This window comes from Podarcis tiliguerta (genome assembly GCF_965153285.1).
Source record: "Podarcis tiliguerta genome assembly, chromosome: 2".
NCBI lineage: Eukaryota > Metazoa > Chordata > Lepidosauria > Squamata > Lacertidae > Podarcis > Podarcis tiliguerta.
The window spans coordinates 44,550,823-44,567,570 of record NC_139535.1 but is presented as its reverse complement, the minus strand read 5'-3'; the positions used below and the strand labels follow the sequence as shown (position 1 = coordinate 44,567,570).

Below are 16,748 nucleotides of genomic sequence, written 5' to 3'. Positions count from 1 at the left end.
TGGAAGTACAAATGCACTCACTCCCTTCACAACCTTGTAGCAATATAGATGGACTGTGCCTTCTACTAAACCCTAGTCTGCATAAGCTCTGTGTTGGGATAGGACACAATGAAACTAGTGTAAATAGTAAACTTTAGACTTCTTTTTGCATGTAAATAGCAGCCAACTATGGCATGTTCACATTGTAAATGAGAAAAAGAAGCACAAAGAACTGCATTCTATTTTTGACATTTCACCCTCCCACATATACTACCATTTTATTTAGAAACTTATATCTTTATCCCACAATTGCCTAAAGCGCCATTCACAAGGCATTTTCATAACAGCTGTTGAATTATTATCCAGCTCTAACTTCATGGCAATAACAAAACTAACAAGGGACATGTTTAATCCTAAATAGTTTCACAATATTCTGTAATTCCTTTCTGAAAGAATTCTTATAAGAGTTCTGATAAACACAGATTACCTTAGTCCAGTCAATACTTCATTACAGATAGGAGTAAATGTATATTTTATTTTAGTACTGTAGCCACTAGATCTAAAATTGATGGCTAGCACCAGGATGGGAGTATTGATTTTCATCATCTGAACTAAGAGGAGTGTTTATAAAAATAAACAAGACATATACTCCTTAATGTGTACACATCTTCTGAGTAATATTTTCAGCTTGCATTAACTCTGTTTATCTCCAATAGGCCTTAGATTGAAAAAAACCTGGCTTAAAATAGTCATAGAAGACAATTTTAACAGAAAACTAATCTTGTAAAAATACCCGTTTTCACCTGCTTAACAAAAAGAGTAGCAGTGCATTCTGGGATGTGAAGATGTGAAGTTACTTTTCTATACTTGCAACTATATCTGTTCCTAAATTATTCCACTATTTCAAAATCTCACACATTTATATACATACACTCAAATATCCCAGTTTTCTACTTGCTGAAGCCAACCTTTGGAGCCAATTTGCATCTGCACATTACACAGACTTTGGCTATTAAACCTACAAGTCAACCAGAAGGTAAATCTTACCAGAGTGATTTAACTTTGCCATTTCTTGTAAGGGAAGCTTTTTCTTTTGTCCAAGAATATAAAGGGCCTGGAGACTGAGCATGTGATCCTGAAAATCAAGTCAGTTTCTTCAACCATTGTACACAAATAGCTCCATTTACTACAGTTAGCATTCAAGCCTTATTATTGCTATAAGACCCAATCCAGGGTTCCATCGAAATGGCAAATTAATGTTTAGGGTCAGCTGCAGCAACTACTTTGCCAGTTAAAGCCAGGTTGTGTGCTCTTAATGTTGGCAGTACAATTCAAGGCATTGGTCAGAAAGAATAACAGGGATAAACTGGCTTATCTGCTGAAAATTTGCAGGAGGGAGCACTAATTATTCCATTTGGTGCATATAAACCGCCTAAGCATTTCATGAGAATGTGTTTCTCTATTAACGTGTCAATGGTGAGAAAGAAAATAAAGGTTCTAAACAGACTGAAAGCCCTTTATTAAGTATTTACTGACTTGCAGTGAACACCAAAATGAAAGGAAATACTCACTCAGCTTGCTACTCATAAGCTCTTGTACAATTGCCAATTTGTACGCTATGTTTGTCCAAATAACATAAATTAATGCTTGTTGTATAAATATGTGCTTTGATTCTGTCATTACCTAACCTTAGTTAAATGTGTATCAAGCAGTTGAATCATGATAGCTATTAAGCAGACTTCTAAATACCACTAGTGATTATATTTATAACAGGTCCACACAGCACCAGCAACATTCAGCTTGAACTACATCACTGGTTTCTTTCATATATACTTTTTCTTCGTCCCAATGCTCTCTCGTAATTTGCAGAAATAACATACAAGCATGATCAGAGCTCTACACAAGAAAATATATTAATTGCATTACAACCGATCAATACTTAGAGGCACCATGCCATGAGTGACATGTCAATGCCTTTCCTCTTATTACAATATTCAGTATACAGTTAGGTAATATACCCCAACTTACACCCTGTTTTATAACCCCCATTGACCATTAAGTTTTTAAAATACAACACCATATCAAAGTCTGCCCTAACCTATATAAAGTGATGCTGGGTGTAAATGATATAGCAAAGCATAAATTTTATTACTGTTTGTCTCAATACTGACAGACAATAAGAGCTATTTGCTGCAGTTTAAGAGTTTCGAAAACTAGAATATTTCCAACTCTAATTTTTCTAAAAGTTAAATTAATATTTTATTCATAATGACAACAAACTGTACTATTTTATAGGCTGTTGACTATATTCCAGTCATGTTCTTGTAGTAAAAAAAAAGTTTAGATTTTATATGTAAACAAATGTTGCATATTTCAATTTTGCCCCAAACTTTAAAAGTGTCCATCTTCCTCCTAAAGTAGGATGAAGTAAAAATTTTCCCAGGATGCCTCTCTTTCTAAAAATGTTAATATCTAGTTAAACTAATGTTTTATTCTATATATTGAAATCAGTAGGACTTTAAATTACATTATTCTGACTAGTAATGTTTATATCAAAGCAGAAAGGCCCATGCTTCATCTCATGCTGATCAAAAGATCTAGTCTCATTGCACCGAGTTTGAAAGGCTAACAGAGAGAATTATGCAGCAACCAAACATGAGGATAAGGATTGGACTGCCAGCCCTTTTTCCAAATGTTTTAATGCTGTACACCTGCTACTTGTCATTAAGGTTTTTTAACCCCCAACATTTCACTAAAAACAACATACCCACACTTCGTTACATTGCTGAAACTGTGTTGCATATATTTACAAGTCACAGTTGCGTCAACAGAACATGTGTTTAGTGATGACATTCTAAACATTTTAGAAGTAATGACTGTATCACTAACTTAAGTCCTACCATCCGGAAATGCTCCTCGGGTTTTGGGTGACTGATCATCCAGTTGATTGATCTCCCAATCGCATGAAAAACCAACCTTATAGAGATGTTGTAACAACAGGATATGGGCAGGATGGCCATGTGCCCTACTTTATAGAAGACAGTCTTCTCTAGTCCAAGTCCAGTTTGAAGACAATGAATCATAAAAGCGGTGAGCATGGGCCTTGAAGCTACACATCAACAGCAGACCACGCAGGCACACAGGTGACAGTTTGCCCATATGGTGAGTAGTACAGTATTTGTATTTAAAATCCAGTAATTAAAATGCATTAATTGACATAGGCATCTTTTTTGATGATGCATTTTCTCCTCTTTTTCTCAAGAGCAGCCACAGTGGTGAGGTGATGCCACACCACTACCCTCCTGCTGATACTTATTAGGACGATGGGGGGGGGGGTGCTGTAGCTATGGGGGGGGGCTAGCCAGGGGGGGGGTTGCTCCAGGTGAAGCCTCCAGAGGGGCACCATTGAGGCTCCCAGCCTGTGTGTGTGTGTGTGTGCAAATGTGCATGGGTGGTGCCAAACTTTGTCTTTGACCCAAGTAAAATAAAGCCTAGTTTCACCCCTGGCGGGGTGGGGGAGAGTGCTGGATGGCAACAAGGTCAGGGTTGCAGCAAAGCACCAGCAGGAGTGCTGAATTGATTTTGTTCATGCATCATTGCAACCCTACAACACCCGTCCAGGAACGCTGCTGTTGAGAGGGTGGGCAGTACAGTACTGACTCCCGGCTTTCCTGCAATAATTCCTGTTTTTTGGCAATGCACAAATGGGACACTCCAAAGATAAAGAGCATGAGAAGAGAGAAATGATGCAAATTTGAAATCACAGATTAAGCTTTTGGATTTGACAAGAAGTGAAGTGCAATTCGAAGATGGGCAGAAGCATAAAGACGTTTATATAACTTTTGATAAAATGTACCATAACAAACAAGTTCAAAAGAACAAATAAAATCAGCGTGAAAAATGCAGACAGAAACAAATCAGACCGCCAGGATGAGAAAGCATGAAACATTATAGCCAGACACTGGAGAGACCTGTCAGGAGTAAGAAGGGCCATTGGTATCAAATAGGATGGGAAACAGCCTTACTAGAAAAACTAACCAATAAACTGAAACTGACAAGGGGACAAATAGAAGAAGACGCCTTCACCCCGGTATGGCTCCCCTTTATCACATACACAGCCCAACAAGACAACGACATGACTCCACCAACATAATCCAAATCAATATTGCTAACCTGATATAAAAACATCCACCTACCCCACTCACACATGAAAACAAAGTTCACCACAGCCAACCGCAAACAACCACACCCTAGGCCAACCCCAACCTCTCTCACCACCAAAGCAACACAAGCAAATATTAAAAAGAACCTGAACAAGCGATGCTGACACAAAACCCCACACATACATTAAGCAAAACAGAAGCAACGCCACCCAGCCCCAGCCCCACTCACCATGCCCCCCTCCACCTCTTTCCCCCTTTCTTTCCTAATGTAACACTAATGTCTCAACAAATGAAACTGATCTATAGAAAACGTAACTTGAAAAAGAGACATTGCACATACTTTTGTAAACCAAGAAATCTTTAATTAAAAATATGTTAAAAAGCAAACAAAAACTACAACTAAGATAATGGCCATCCCAATAAGATTCCCTGAAGCTATAAACCCATTACAGGTTCTGTTGTGCTTCAGTTTTAAGATCAAGTGTGGTTTGACTCCCTGCAATTAAGGCATCTATTAAGTCAGTGCAAGAGTTATTTACCATTACATCTCAGAAAATCCTATTAGGAAAAAGTTGACATTTTGACCTTCCTCCATCTTGTTTCCAATACCTGCTCACCGTTAACTTAAACCTCTTATAGAATTAGTTTACTTTGATAAAAGAATTGTTTGATTATTTCAAGACCCCATTAACTAAACTAATCAAAGCATGTATGAGTTTCCATCAAAAAACAAACAGATGCAGAAAATAATCACTCTAGGTAGACCAAAACTAGAGCGCGCTATATTAGATTCTGCCCTTAACAGCCGTACAGGATCCTTGAAAAGTGTTTTACGTCCTATTATAGCAAAAACCACTGACCAGCAAATGGGGCTAAAGCTCATATTACTCTCTGGCTGTTTACCTTCCCAACAATGGCTTTTCATTACTCATCCAGGATTGTGACATTTTATTTAAGCACAGCTCATGCAGCTGACACATTGCTATATCGGTTCATAACAGTTCTGGACCAAGACATTTTGCTGCTTGAAGTAGAACCCAAATGGCACACTGACACCCTCTATGCTACACATTTTATAGCTGCACCATTCAGACATCAGTTGCTGCCCTCACCCAAAACCAGCTCTACCATTAAACAAGGTGAGGTGACTACTGCAGGCGGCAGCTGCTGGGAGGGAATGCTTCCAGACATTCCTGTCCATTACAGTACAGAGCTGTGTATGTCTCCATCGCTTCATTGGTACAGAAGTAAGATTCAGTTGCCAGTCCAGTCAACTTTTGTATTAGGTTGGGGGAGAAACCCCATCTTGTTCTTTGCCTCAGGCAGCAAACTTTCTTGGGCCAGCTCTGCCACCACCTGAAGAAATCAGCTTCAGCTTACTACACAGTAGGGCCCGCTTGTTCACATCATAACTACCCTACTTTTTAAGCATATGCTCATCACTTTCCAAAACATGGTTGTAGCATTAAACATACTTCTTTACAACTAAATAGAGTTTCTGCATCCTCGTACTTCCTAAAAAGATGAATTGGAATTATATACACCTGAGCAATTGCACAGCTTTACATTTTAAGCTTTAGATTCCTCCTAACGGTTATGTTATGGGGATGCATGCTGTGCTTAGGAAAGAGCATGATTGTGGCTCTATGTACTTGTAATTGTGATAGGAAAAACAGTCCTGACTAGGCATTTACTGTGTACTATATTATTTTAGGTATTTACTGTGCTTCTACCTTCACTCCCCCAACAAAAAACAAATATCTGGCAAATAAAGCAGTCATAAAGCTTCAGGAATGGGTCAAGAAAGGTACTGTAGATGCACCTATCCCTGGCATCTATTATGAAATCAATAGCTGAAATTCTAGTGCAGGTCCTTGATAAATAGTTTTTTCTGCAACCAAGCACTCTCCTTTCATTACATAATTTTTAAAGGACCTCATTCCTGTAGTTCATTTCCACCCCCACATTCTCAAAGCTCCATGCTCACATAAACACCAGAATTTCATATGCAGACCAAATAGAAGCAAGCTTGCAAAGGGCTCATGCTGAGATATCTCTCTCATTAGTAATGGAAGGTTTGGCTATTTAAACATCTTGCAAACATTGTAGCGTCTCCAAAATGGACCGTTGAATGATCATATGCTAGAATGTAGGGTAGCAGTCCTTGACCTGCCCCCCTGACTCATAAAGAAACTTTGATTAAATTTGTACCAACTTGTAGAGATCATTTTCCTGTGTTATTACAAACAAACAATCTGATGATGATACGAAGGACTAACCCCAAATCAAGCTACCTAAAGTATCACTCAGTGCCGTAACAGTTTGCCATGACAGTTTAAAAGTTTAAAATAATATAGTACACAGTTGGCATTCATATCTGAGCTAAAGCTCTTGATTGAAGGGGATTAGTGCTCTTTGCTTCTACAGCTAACTGGTTTTAGGTAGGGATAGTGGAACACCTACTCCTATTCCTCTGTGAGGTCACTGTAGGTGTGACAAGTGAAGGAGAGAAGCAGAAAATGTTGAGGAAGAGGAAGAGGGGGAGAAAGAGGGGGTAAATACCAATCATGGATTTGCTCAAGCCAAAGATGGAGCTTCCATGAACATGATTAAGGAGAAGCAAATGGGAGCACTGTGCCATCCAATGAATTTTGAACTGAGCTGCACACAGTGAGCCTCTACTGTGTAACCCACAGGACCATGGATGCCGAACTAAAACCCACAAGTGCATGCGCAAATAGTTTGATGGGGATCAACCACCTGCATTTGTTGAAGCTATCATGTAAGTTGATTAAAATATTTAAATTCAATGCTATGCAGATTAATCCATGTGGATGAAGAAAATGATGACCCTGACCCTATAATGATAGCTGGTTCTATTTTATTCATCCGCTTGGAGGTTTTCTTCTGCAGCATTGTACGGCATGCAACTGAAATCTCTTCATTAGTATACATGATGGCTAACGGCACTTCATCTCTATCAAACCATGCAGGCATGCGCGTGTCGTTTTTATGACTCTGCATGTTGCACAACAGAGGCTCACTTTCCATGGCTCAGTTCCAAATCCCACAAACAATATTTGTCCATGGGTATTTTCTGCTGGATATCGGATATAAATATGTATATTCAATGACACCATCCTCCCATTACTCTTTTGCTCATGTTTAGAAGAGAACCATGTTATGCCAATCCTTCACTAAACCACCACCTACCAGCCCATTCTTCCATAGCTTTCCTGGCTTCTTTGCCTCGGCACATAAATTATTCCTTGGACTGCAACTCTTAACTTCCCTTGCCTCACTCTGAATCAGATACTGCATAGATCCCACAGATCCAACCCTGTTGCCCTAAATCACAACGGGGTAGATCCCTGCCAGCTAGCCTAGTTCCTGAAAGCTTGCAATGTGCTGAACAACTCTCATCATTTGGGTTCCTGTGCTCACCCCCAGTTCAATAGAATTAGAAATATTTGCTATTTCTTTCATTGTCTCCCACCCTACCTCCAAGAAGGAGGTGCCAACATATTAAGAGCAGCAACATAAAGAGATTTCTGTGATAATGTTTTTATTCTTAAATAAATTAAATAGGTTTATTTGTATAACAGAAGGCAAGACAGCAAGAGTACCCCCCCACACTATCTTTCATTTTTTATTACTGAGAACATAGAGTGTTCCTCCACCAGAAAAAGCTAAAGCAGTTTGCAAGATATACATAGAAACATTCCAACTATTCTAAATAAAGACGATAGAAATGCCAGCCAAAGAAAGAGTACAGATCTGTCCTTTTACAATCATGGTTTTGAACATGCCCTTAAAAGATTACATAACCCAACTATACACAAAACCCCATCTAAATGGAGGTTCTTGGCTATTTGCTTCTTTCAAACAAATAGCTGGAGATATATTCTGACATGGTGAGTTCAAGCCAAGATACACAGTCATCACATGCCTTCTTTAGTTTCAACCGTTTCATTTGTCAACAGAAATCTGAACGCTGTTTCACACATTGCATTTCCTCTGCTACATGAAAGAATATTTCACACAATTCTGTAACACTGCAATATGTTCATGCAAATGTATTACTTCCAGCCATGTGTATTACACAGAGAGATACAGACAGACACGACTGTGAACTTCAGATTTTATCTTAATACCATGGGGAATAATAATAATATTAATTTATTATTTATACTCCACCCATCCCGCTGAGTTTTCCCAGCCACTCTGGGTGGCTCCCAACAGATTAAAAACAGAATAAAACATCAAATATTAAAAACTTCCCTAAACAGACTGCCTTCAGATGTTTTCTAAAAGTCAGCTAGCTGTTTATTTCTTTGACATCTAATGGGAGGGCGTTTCACAGGGCGGGCACCACTACTGAGAAGGCCCTCTGCCTGGTTCCCTGTAACCTCACTTCTCACAGGGAGGGAACCGCCAGAAGGCCATCAGAGCTGGGCCGAGGCAGTTTAGGGCTTTAAAGGTCAGCACCAACACTGAATTGTGCTTGGAAACGTACTTTAAAAACTTTATTTTGCTGGACCTAACATGACAGCCACCACCAAAGATCAGAACCAAGAAGCAGCTCAGTTCTCATGCAAAATGCCACTGCCTGGTGGGTCATCATGTCTCGGGGGGGGGGGGGTAGACACTGAGTAAAATGAATGGCAGCCAGTGCCAGTAAGAGTTTGTGAGAGAGAAACTGTGGCAGAGTTAGCCGAAGTGCCTAGCAGGGGTCTCATGGCACCATGCTGCGGGCCTGTTAAAGCTGGGTGCTGGCCCCAGACAGGAGGATAGACATTTGATACATTTTGATGATCTATCACTGACTTTGTGAAAGGTCTTTCCATCCTCCTACATGATTTCCGTAATGTTATTCAACTTTCTATTATGTAGAGGGATTGTTCAGCTTACTGAATTATAACCGCTTAAGTTATTTTTTTAAAAAAACTGTAAAAGTACTCTGATTGTAAACACAGAAATAAAATCCTTTTAAAGAGTCTTGGTTGTAGCCAACTAAGATATACTCTCAGTAGACCCCCTGAAATTAACAGAATTAAGTTAGCAATCACCATTAATTTCAAAGGGCCTTCTGAATGTAGGGCTAACATTGGATACAATCCTGTAACTGTCACTCTTCTACATTATTGGAATTTCACTTATCAGGCTCTAAGACTTGCATTCGGACATAACACTAAACCACTGTTTGGCACTACTACAGGAATGAGCACAGGAGCTCAAGTACTCTATTCTCAACTTCCAGAGCTGCCAACTTCAAACCATGATTTACAAAATCACTGGCATTGCCAGGTGGGACCGGGCTGGGAAGATTGCCCTAGCTTGTTCAGCTAAACCATATTTAAAACCAACAACAGTTCCAGGTTTGGATATAATGACAAACCATAGTTAAGCTAAAAATGGGAGCAAAGTCTTCTAAGGAAGAGTGAGTGTAGAACCCAAGAGTAACCTAGGCTCATTCCCATGAGCATGATATTATTTACTGTTATTACCATTATTACTGTTGTTTAAATTTATACACCGCTCTTCATCCGAAGATCTCAGGCCCATCCACAAAATTAAAGATACAAGACAGAAGCACAAAATAAATAGCTAAAACAAAACAACAACACCTCTTGCACAAACACATTTAAAAGACCAGAGAGCAGGGTTTCCCAAACTTGGATCTCCTGCTGTTTTTGAACTGAAATTCCCATCAGCCCTGACCACTGGTCCTGGTAGCTAGGAATGATGGAAATGATAGGAATGTGGTGCAACAACAGCTGGAGACCCAAGTTTGGGGAACCTTGCCACAGAATATTACTCAGCCAAAGGCCTGGTTGAAGAGGAATGTTTTCAGCTGGTGCCTAAAGATGTATAATGAATGTGCCAGGTGAACCTCCCTGGTGAGAGTATTCCACAAATGGGGAGCTGCTGCAGAAAAGGCCCATTCTCATGTTGCCATGGCCTGGACATGGCCTGGACCTTTTGTGAATGAGGCACACCAAGAAGCTCCCCAGATGATGACTGCAGAGTCCTGGTCGGTTTATATTTATATTTGACATCCAATCAAAGTGAATAAACTCTTAGCACTTTCACAATTCAATGCACAACAGGACAGATAGTGTTTCCCAACACTGAGTGATTTCTCTCTGTTTCATACATAAAGGTAAAGGTAAAAGGAGCCCTGACAGTTAGGTCCAATCGTGGACGACTCTGGGGTTCCGGCGCTCATCTCGCTTTACTGGCCAAGGGAGCCGGCGTACAGCTTCTGGGTCATGTGGCCAGCATGACTAAGCCGCTTCTGGCGAACCAGAGCAGCGCAAGGAAACGCCATTTACCTTCCCACCGGAGCGGTACCTATTTATCTACTTGCACTTGACGTGCTTTCGAACTGCTAGGTGGGCAGGAGCAGGGACCGAGCAATGGGAGCTCACCCCGTCACAGGGATTCAAACTGCCGACCTTCTGATCGGCAAACCCTAGGCTCTGTGGCTTAACCCACAGTGCCACCCGCGTCCCGTTTCATACATACATCCTAAAATATATACCCTTTTAAAAAGGGGGCTATGCTTTGAACAATAGTTGTAAGGCAATCCCACTGTATACTTGGCAGTCTGGGGGCAGCTGGTAATTGCAAGTTGTTGGGGTTTATAGATACAATATCTTTATCAAAATACATATATACTGTTAGATCATTAAAAAAACAAAGCAGTTTACAACAGAAATTATATACAATTTTAAAAGTTGTGTTTTTTTTACAATGTAAAAATTTTAAACAAAATATCATTAACTAACCATTACAGAAATGTGTTTTCGTAATTGCTTACATAAGCTTGGCAGCATAGAGAAGTGTTCGGCAGGCATTTAAAGTTTAAAACAGAAGGTGCCAGCTGAATCTCTAGTGGCATGCCACAGGACTGCACTGATGACACCAAAGGCTCAATTTCTTGTTTTCAGATGAGCTTCGCCAACTCATCTTTTCAAAATGCGGATAACACACCTTACTAGAGTAGTACAAGAAAGGGTTCATTTCCTGCAAAAGGAACTCCTGGTGAATGGGATCAGGGATATACTAAGCAGGAGCAGGGAAGGTAAGAGTGCCTGGGGGATGGATTTAACCCCTAAAGATGTCATTTGCCTAACAGAAAGAAGGTACAAAAAGAGTGACCAAAATGATTAGGGGTATTGATCCATGCTATTTACATAGGAAATATTAAGATGGGGCTTTTTAATACAGTACAGGAGGGGGATTACTTGAGATAACATAGAAGTTATGAATAATGTGATTAAAAAGTAAACAAAGAGATGGGTTTTCCTCTCTTTTTTTTTAACACTTCAACTTTGTTGCACTCTATTAAACTGGATGGCCATAGGTTTAAATATTTTCAGATGCATAGGCTGCTATTATGGAATATTTTTAAACAGATGATTTTATAAAACTACCAAAGTCATGACTGACTCCAGACAAGCTACATTATAGCACTCGTATTTGTAACTGGAATGATCAAATGCTAAACTGGATTGGATAATACTTCCTCCCTCTCTCATAAACCTAAAATGAATACAGGATGCTGCCTTAAGACTTTGGTGATAAAGCAGAGCCAACAATACATGGGGTGGTAACCAATGCTAGTCCTACTCAGAGTAGATCAGCTGCAGTTAATAGGAATGACTTCGGTTCAGTCATTCCAGTGGGTCTAGAACTCAGTTGGATACAACCCTATAAATATACATAGCTTCCTTTCAACAATGGCATCTACTTCTGTTACTAATTCATGTGCTTGCTCTCCTACTAGTCTCCAGTTGCACAAAAGCTTCAACATTATTGCAATTTGTTCCATTATAAGTAGCTCAATCAAGTCTAATGTTGCAGGACATAACACTTTAGATTCAGTTTACAATCTGACCCCTACAAAGAGCAGGATAATTCAGGACCAAGGGTCTTTTTAAAAAAAAAAAAAGGTCTCATTCTGATACTCATACACAAGCTGGTCAGCATCAATTTTATAATTCAACATTACAGGTCTGCTGCATGAAATATCACAGAATACAGAATATCCTAAGTGATTAGAAAGACGTAACAACCAGTCATCATTCTATCATAGTTTAATGAAAAGTATGCATTCCTTGTTGTCTGCAACTTTGCAAAAAGTATTTGAAGCAGCTTTTTGCCCTATTAATCAACCATTGTTCCAAGACCCCATAAAGACTATTTCTGCAAAATAGCTTCACAAACAAAACAAAAACAAAAATGTGAATTATGACCAATTCCCACAGCCACATCATAAATATAATATGCAACAAAAATAGAGAAGGGAAAAGAGAAGTGGACTGTAAAGATCATAGATGCTTTTTCTCACTTGAGCATGTGTGGTAGAGAAGATAAAGGTCTATTATGAATAAAGACATAGAGGGGGGGAGAAAGGGGAAAGTCTATTCTGTTTTAGAAAGGGAAGTGAGGTTCAAAAAGTCATTTCAGTATCCTGCCATATAATTTACGTGACTTTTGACAAATAAATGTTAGCCACAGTTATGATTCCCTTTTTAAGTTAAACAGAAAGTCTTTTTTAGCAGGAGGGAACAGATGACACTACTGTGTTTAATAACAAATCAGATCCTTCAGTTAGATAAATGCTCATATTGAGCCAAAGTAACATTAATATTTCCATTTTCCAATTCATTCAGGACATTTAAAAGATCTTCATAATAAACAGTACAATCCTATGGCCATCTGGGATTACTCCCACCATATGCAAACTTCCTTAAGAGTAAAACCTGTTGGACCCAATGGAATCTGCTTCTTATTCAAACTCCATAGAATAACCCTGCCTGTGGAATTTTCTACAACTAAAGTAAGACAAAGCCTGCCACTGTAAAACCAAGAAATAATCCTGTGGTGCCTTTAACACTTACACAAGCATTGTAACAACTGCTTCAAGCAATTACTGTACATTCTTCCAAAATAAATTGAAAGTATTTTGCTGTGATTAAGTGCTACATTTTGTGGAATATTTAGTTCAGATTCTAGTAGCCCACAATGCAGCTGGTCCAGGAACATTTTAACCCTTTGGAGGCCCTTCTTGACATTTGTAGAGCAGCTTATTTTTAAAAATTCTAGTTTACACTAGAGGCACCTTGCCCTTGGCAAATCACAGGGCTGAGAGAGTTAAACCTGGGAGGAGTGTGTATGCATATGATGTGGGGGAAGGGACCGAACCAATGAAAACACGGGAGCTATAGTTAGCCCAGGAACAAGATAAGCTGTAGAGACGATTCCAACAAAGCTTTTTTAGATGACACTCTCCTGCACCCTGTCCTCAGCTTACAGGGCATTTAAGCACACACACCTCCCTCCCCCCCCAAAAAAGTCATTCAGATAGTTCCTGCCACTTACCTGGAGTTCGCACCAAGCCACTTCCACCCAGGTCTCCGTGTCCAGCCCCTTGTAGACTGTTTTGAAAGACCCTCTTCCGAGCTCGATATCAAACTTTAGAAACCTGCCATCGGGGGAGGTGGCCACCGCCTTCATGTCGGCCTCTTCCTCCTCCTCCTCCGCCTCCTCTTTCTTGGACTTGCTCTGCTCCTTGAGAGATTCCGCCGCCTCTTTCTTCTCCGCATCCTCCTTGCCGCTCCTCTCCTTCGGCTCCTCGGCTGCTGCTACTGCTGCTGCTGCTGAACTAGGTAGACCCTCCGGGGCGGCGGCCGCTTTCGCCGGCTCGGCGGGCTGCTCCCCGGGCTGCGCCTCTTCCACCACCGGCCTCTGCCCTGCTTTCACCCTCTCCGCGATTATCCTCCTGGTTTTGGAGAAGAGGATGATCTTTTTCTGCTGCGGCTGCTGCGGCTCGGGCGGCTCGAAGGTGGGCTCCTCCTGGTCGGAGTCCACCACGCTCCTCCGCAGGAAGCGCTGGTGGGCTGCTTTGGGATCCTTGGCGTAAGGCACTCGCAGGAAAGGGGCGGGGGCCGCGGGCCGGCCTCCTCGCGGCACTGCAGCAGGGTCCATGCCCGACGCGCTGCCGCCGCCGCCTGCTCCATCAATATTCATACCCTTTCCACCCGCAGGAGCGAAGGCAGCAGCCGCGGCAGCCGCTGGGAAGCCGGCGCGTTCTGCAGCGACAGCAGCTCCAACCTCGCCTCCCCGCCGCGGAGGTGCCGTCCTGGCCTCGCCCCCAGTTTCCATTACAGCTGAGCTCTCGGCAGCTGCCGCTAGAGGAGAAGGAGGTGGCGGGGCCGCCGCGGCCGTCGACGGTGCTCGTGCCGCCGCCGCTCGGTGGGAGTCATCACGGTGCATCCTTCCGGGGAAGCTCAGCCCAGCCACCTGCCAGGCGAAAGAGAGAAAGAGCGCGGTGAGGAGGCTGCGGGCCCCACCTGGCGAGGGACCAGGAGGAGGAGGCGGACACCTGCAAGGGGGGAATCGCCGCCGCCGCCGCCGCCCCCCAGCCAGACACGCAGGGCGCAACTCCGGAGAGGATCTCCTGACAGCCTCTCTACACGCTCGAGGGCGTGAGGAGCGCTGGAAGGAGCATCAAATGCAAACGCTCCCGAGAGGCAGAATGATGGAGAGACAGGGACTCTCCGAGGAATTTTGCTAGTGTTGTCTCCAACTGCAGGTCCCTCCCAGGCAACTCGAATCAATGGCTCACCCCTTTCCTTAGCCAGGATCCCGGTTCCAACCTCGCTCCCCCCGCCCCCAAATCCCAGCCTTTCAGCCACGAGCTGCTCAGACCCTTCTGCAACTCCACGTTATCCGTCCCTTTAAAGAGCAGAGCGCAGTCTCCGTCGCCCAGCTCCCCACCCCCCGCCATCCCCGCCCCCCTCTGCCCAAAGTCTCCAGCCGGGCTTCCCCTCTCGCCTCTCCCTCCGCCGCGACGCGCCCACGCAGAGCCTTCGAGACCCCCCGGGGCCGCTCACGCGCTCTCACCTCACCCCGGGCTTCCGCCTCCCCCGCTCCCTTTTGCCCACTTCAGTCATACTGCAGCTCCTCGGTGGAAAGCCATATTGAGGCTGGAAAATGGGAGAGGAGGGCGGGATGCGAGCAGCCGAGGCGAAGCTCGCCCGGCGGGAAGCCCCGACCGGACCTGCCGCTCCCCGACACCCCCCTCGCCGCAAGCTTCGAGCGGTAAAAAGACAGGCAGCGTCGCCGTCGTCAAATGAGCACGAGGACGGGGCTGGTCTTTCGCCCTGCCCAGCTCTGCGAGAGAAGCCGCCGCTTAGATAATAGCGCGCAACAGCGGCGGCGCCAGCGCGGGCAGGGAGCACAATCGAGGCAGCCGCAGCGAGCCGGGCTGAGGGGGAGGCGAGGGGCTGCGGCGGCGGCCGACGTCAAGTGCCACCACCGGGGCGCCCGCAAACCACGCCAAAGAAGAGGGTGGCGGCGGCGGCGGGCGGCTGGAGGAAGCAGGTGCCTCGGCTGCACAATGGAGCTGCTCACCTGCGCAGCCCGGGAAGGGAGAGAAGGCAGACAGGCAGGGAGATCTAACAACAAGACAGGTTCCTCGCGCGGACACCGGGGTGACTTACCAGGAGGAGAGGGGGCCCCCATCTTCACTGCCGCCCATGGAGGTTGGGGGCGGGCGGGTGGCAGAGGGACGGCTCGATTCTTCCGTTCCCAGTCATGGAGCCCCCGCAAGACGCGCGCCCGCCGCCGCCCTCACAGGCCGGGCTCTGCAGCCCCCGCCTCCCCTCCGCCGGGCAGCCTCGTCCTCTCGCAGCCCCCTCCGCCGGGGATCCTCTCGGTTTCGCGGCGACGTCCAAACGTCGTCTCAGGGGAGAGCTCCGGCGAGCCAACGGGCAGGCGCTGAGGAAAAGAAACAAGAATAATCCACCTCAGGCGAAAGAGCGCGCCTGCTCTCTCCCTCGCTGCTGCCGCTGCCGCCGCCTCGCCGAAGCCAGCGTGCAGGAAGCCTCGGCCCGCGCTTGCCCATGCGCCCCTCGAGCGCGTCCTCTTTTCCTCTTTCCCCCCCTCGGCGCTTTTGTCAATGGAAACTGCTCTCTAATGAGCGTCCCATTTAACGGACGGGCCGGGAGCCACGGGCATCGCCGAGCAGCCAATGAGAAGGGCTGGGAGGAGGTGGCCCCCTGCTAGACCCGCCTCGTGTCACCGGGGAATGAGGAGCGCGCCGGCTCGGCTCCCCCTCCTCAGCGGCGGAGAGCACGTCCCGACGACACACACCCCCCGCCTCCCTCTCCCCACAGCGCGGTTGCCTATTTCGCTGCTTCTCCTTCTTATAAAATAGCCTTCTTGTCGCTTCGCTTCCAGTTCGCTGGTGGCAACTGTTTGCGCATGCCCTCTGCCCGAGCCGCAGCCTGTGCTGACCCTTGCCCTCCCCTGGGGCTGTAAAGCGATGGGGGCAATGGGGGGGGGGTGAGGGCGTGCGTGCGTGTGTGCGCGCGCGCACGCGTCTGGGCTGAAGCGGCCACCGCGCGGAGCTGAGGGAGGCCTGGAGAGGGCGGGTCGTGACGAGCAGGCGATGCCAAGGCGCGGGTTTAGTCCTGCGAGTGGAAAGGCAACTGGGGGGGGGGGGGGGAAATTAGGGACAGACTGAAAAAAATGGCGGGGTGAGGTCGGGAGGAGGAGGAGGACGCGGGATGTTTCCATATGATTGTTTTGCTC

The 16,748-nt window shown here is 44.7% G+C and overlaps 1 protein-coding gene across 9 annotated transcripts in view; it reads right to left on the bottom strand.

Annotated features, from left to right (window-relative positions):
• Nucleotides 1-16,401, bottom strand: part of WNK2 (WNK lysine deficient protein kinase 2) — a 116,320-nt gene extending 99,919 nt beyond the window's left edge. For 2 of the 9 annotated variants that reach the window (XR_014506316.1, XM_083420218.1), the window contains exons 1-2: nt 15,656-16,215; nt 13,533-14,453 (exon numbers count right to left, since the gene is read on the bottom strand). Coding sequence is in view for 8 of the 9 variants with exons in the window: in XM_083420218.1 (XP_083276344.1) it covers nt 13,533-14,426 (894 nt within the window). In the remaining variant the exon portion in view is untranslated. Of the gene's footprint in view, nt 1-13,532; nt 14,454-15,655; nt 16,221-16,339 lie in introns of those variants that run through there. The other 7 variants (XM_083420219.1, XM_083420220.1, XM_083420216.1 and 4 more) reach the window with 7 other exon arrangements.
• Nucleotides 16,402-16,748: the final 347 nt, after the last annotated feature.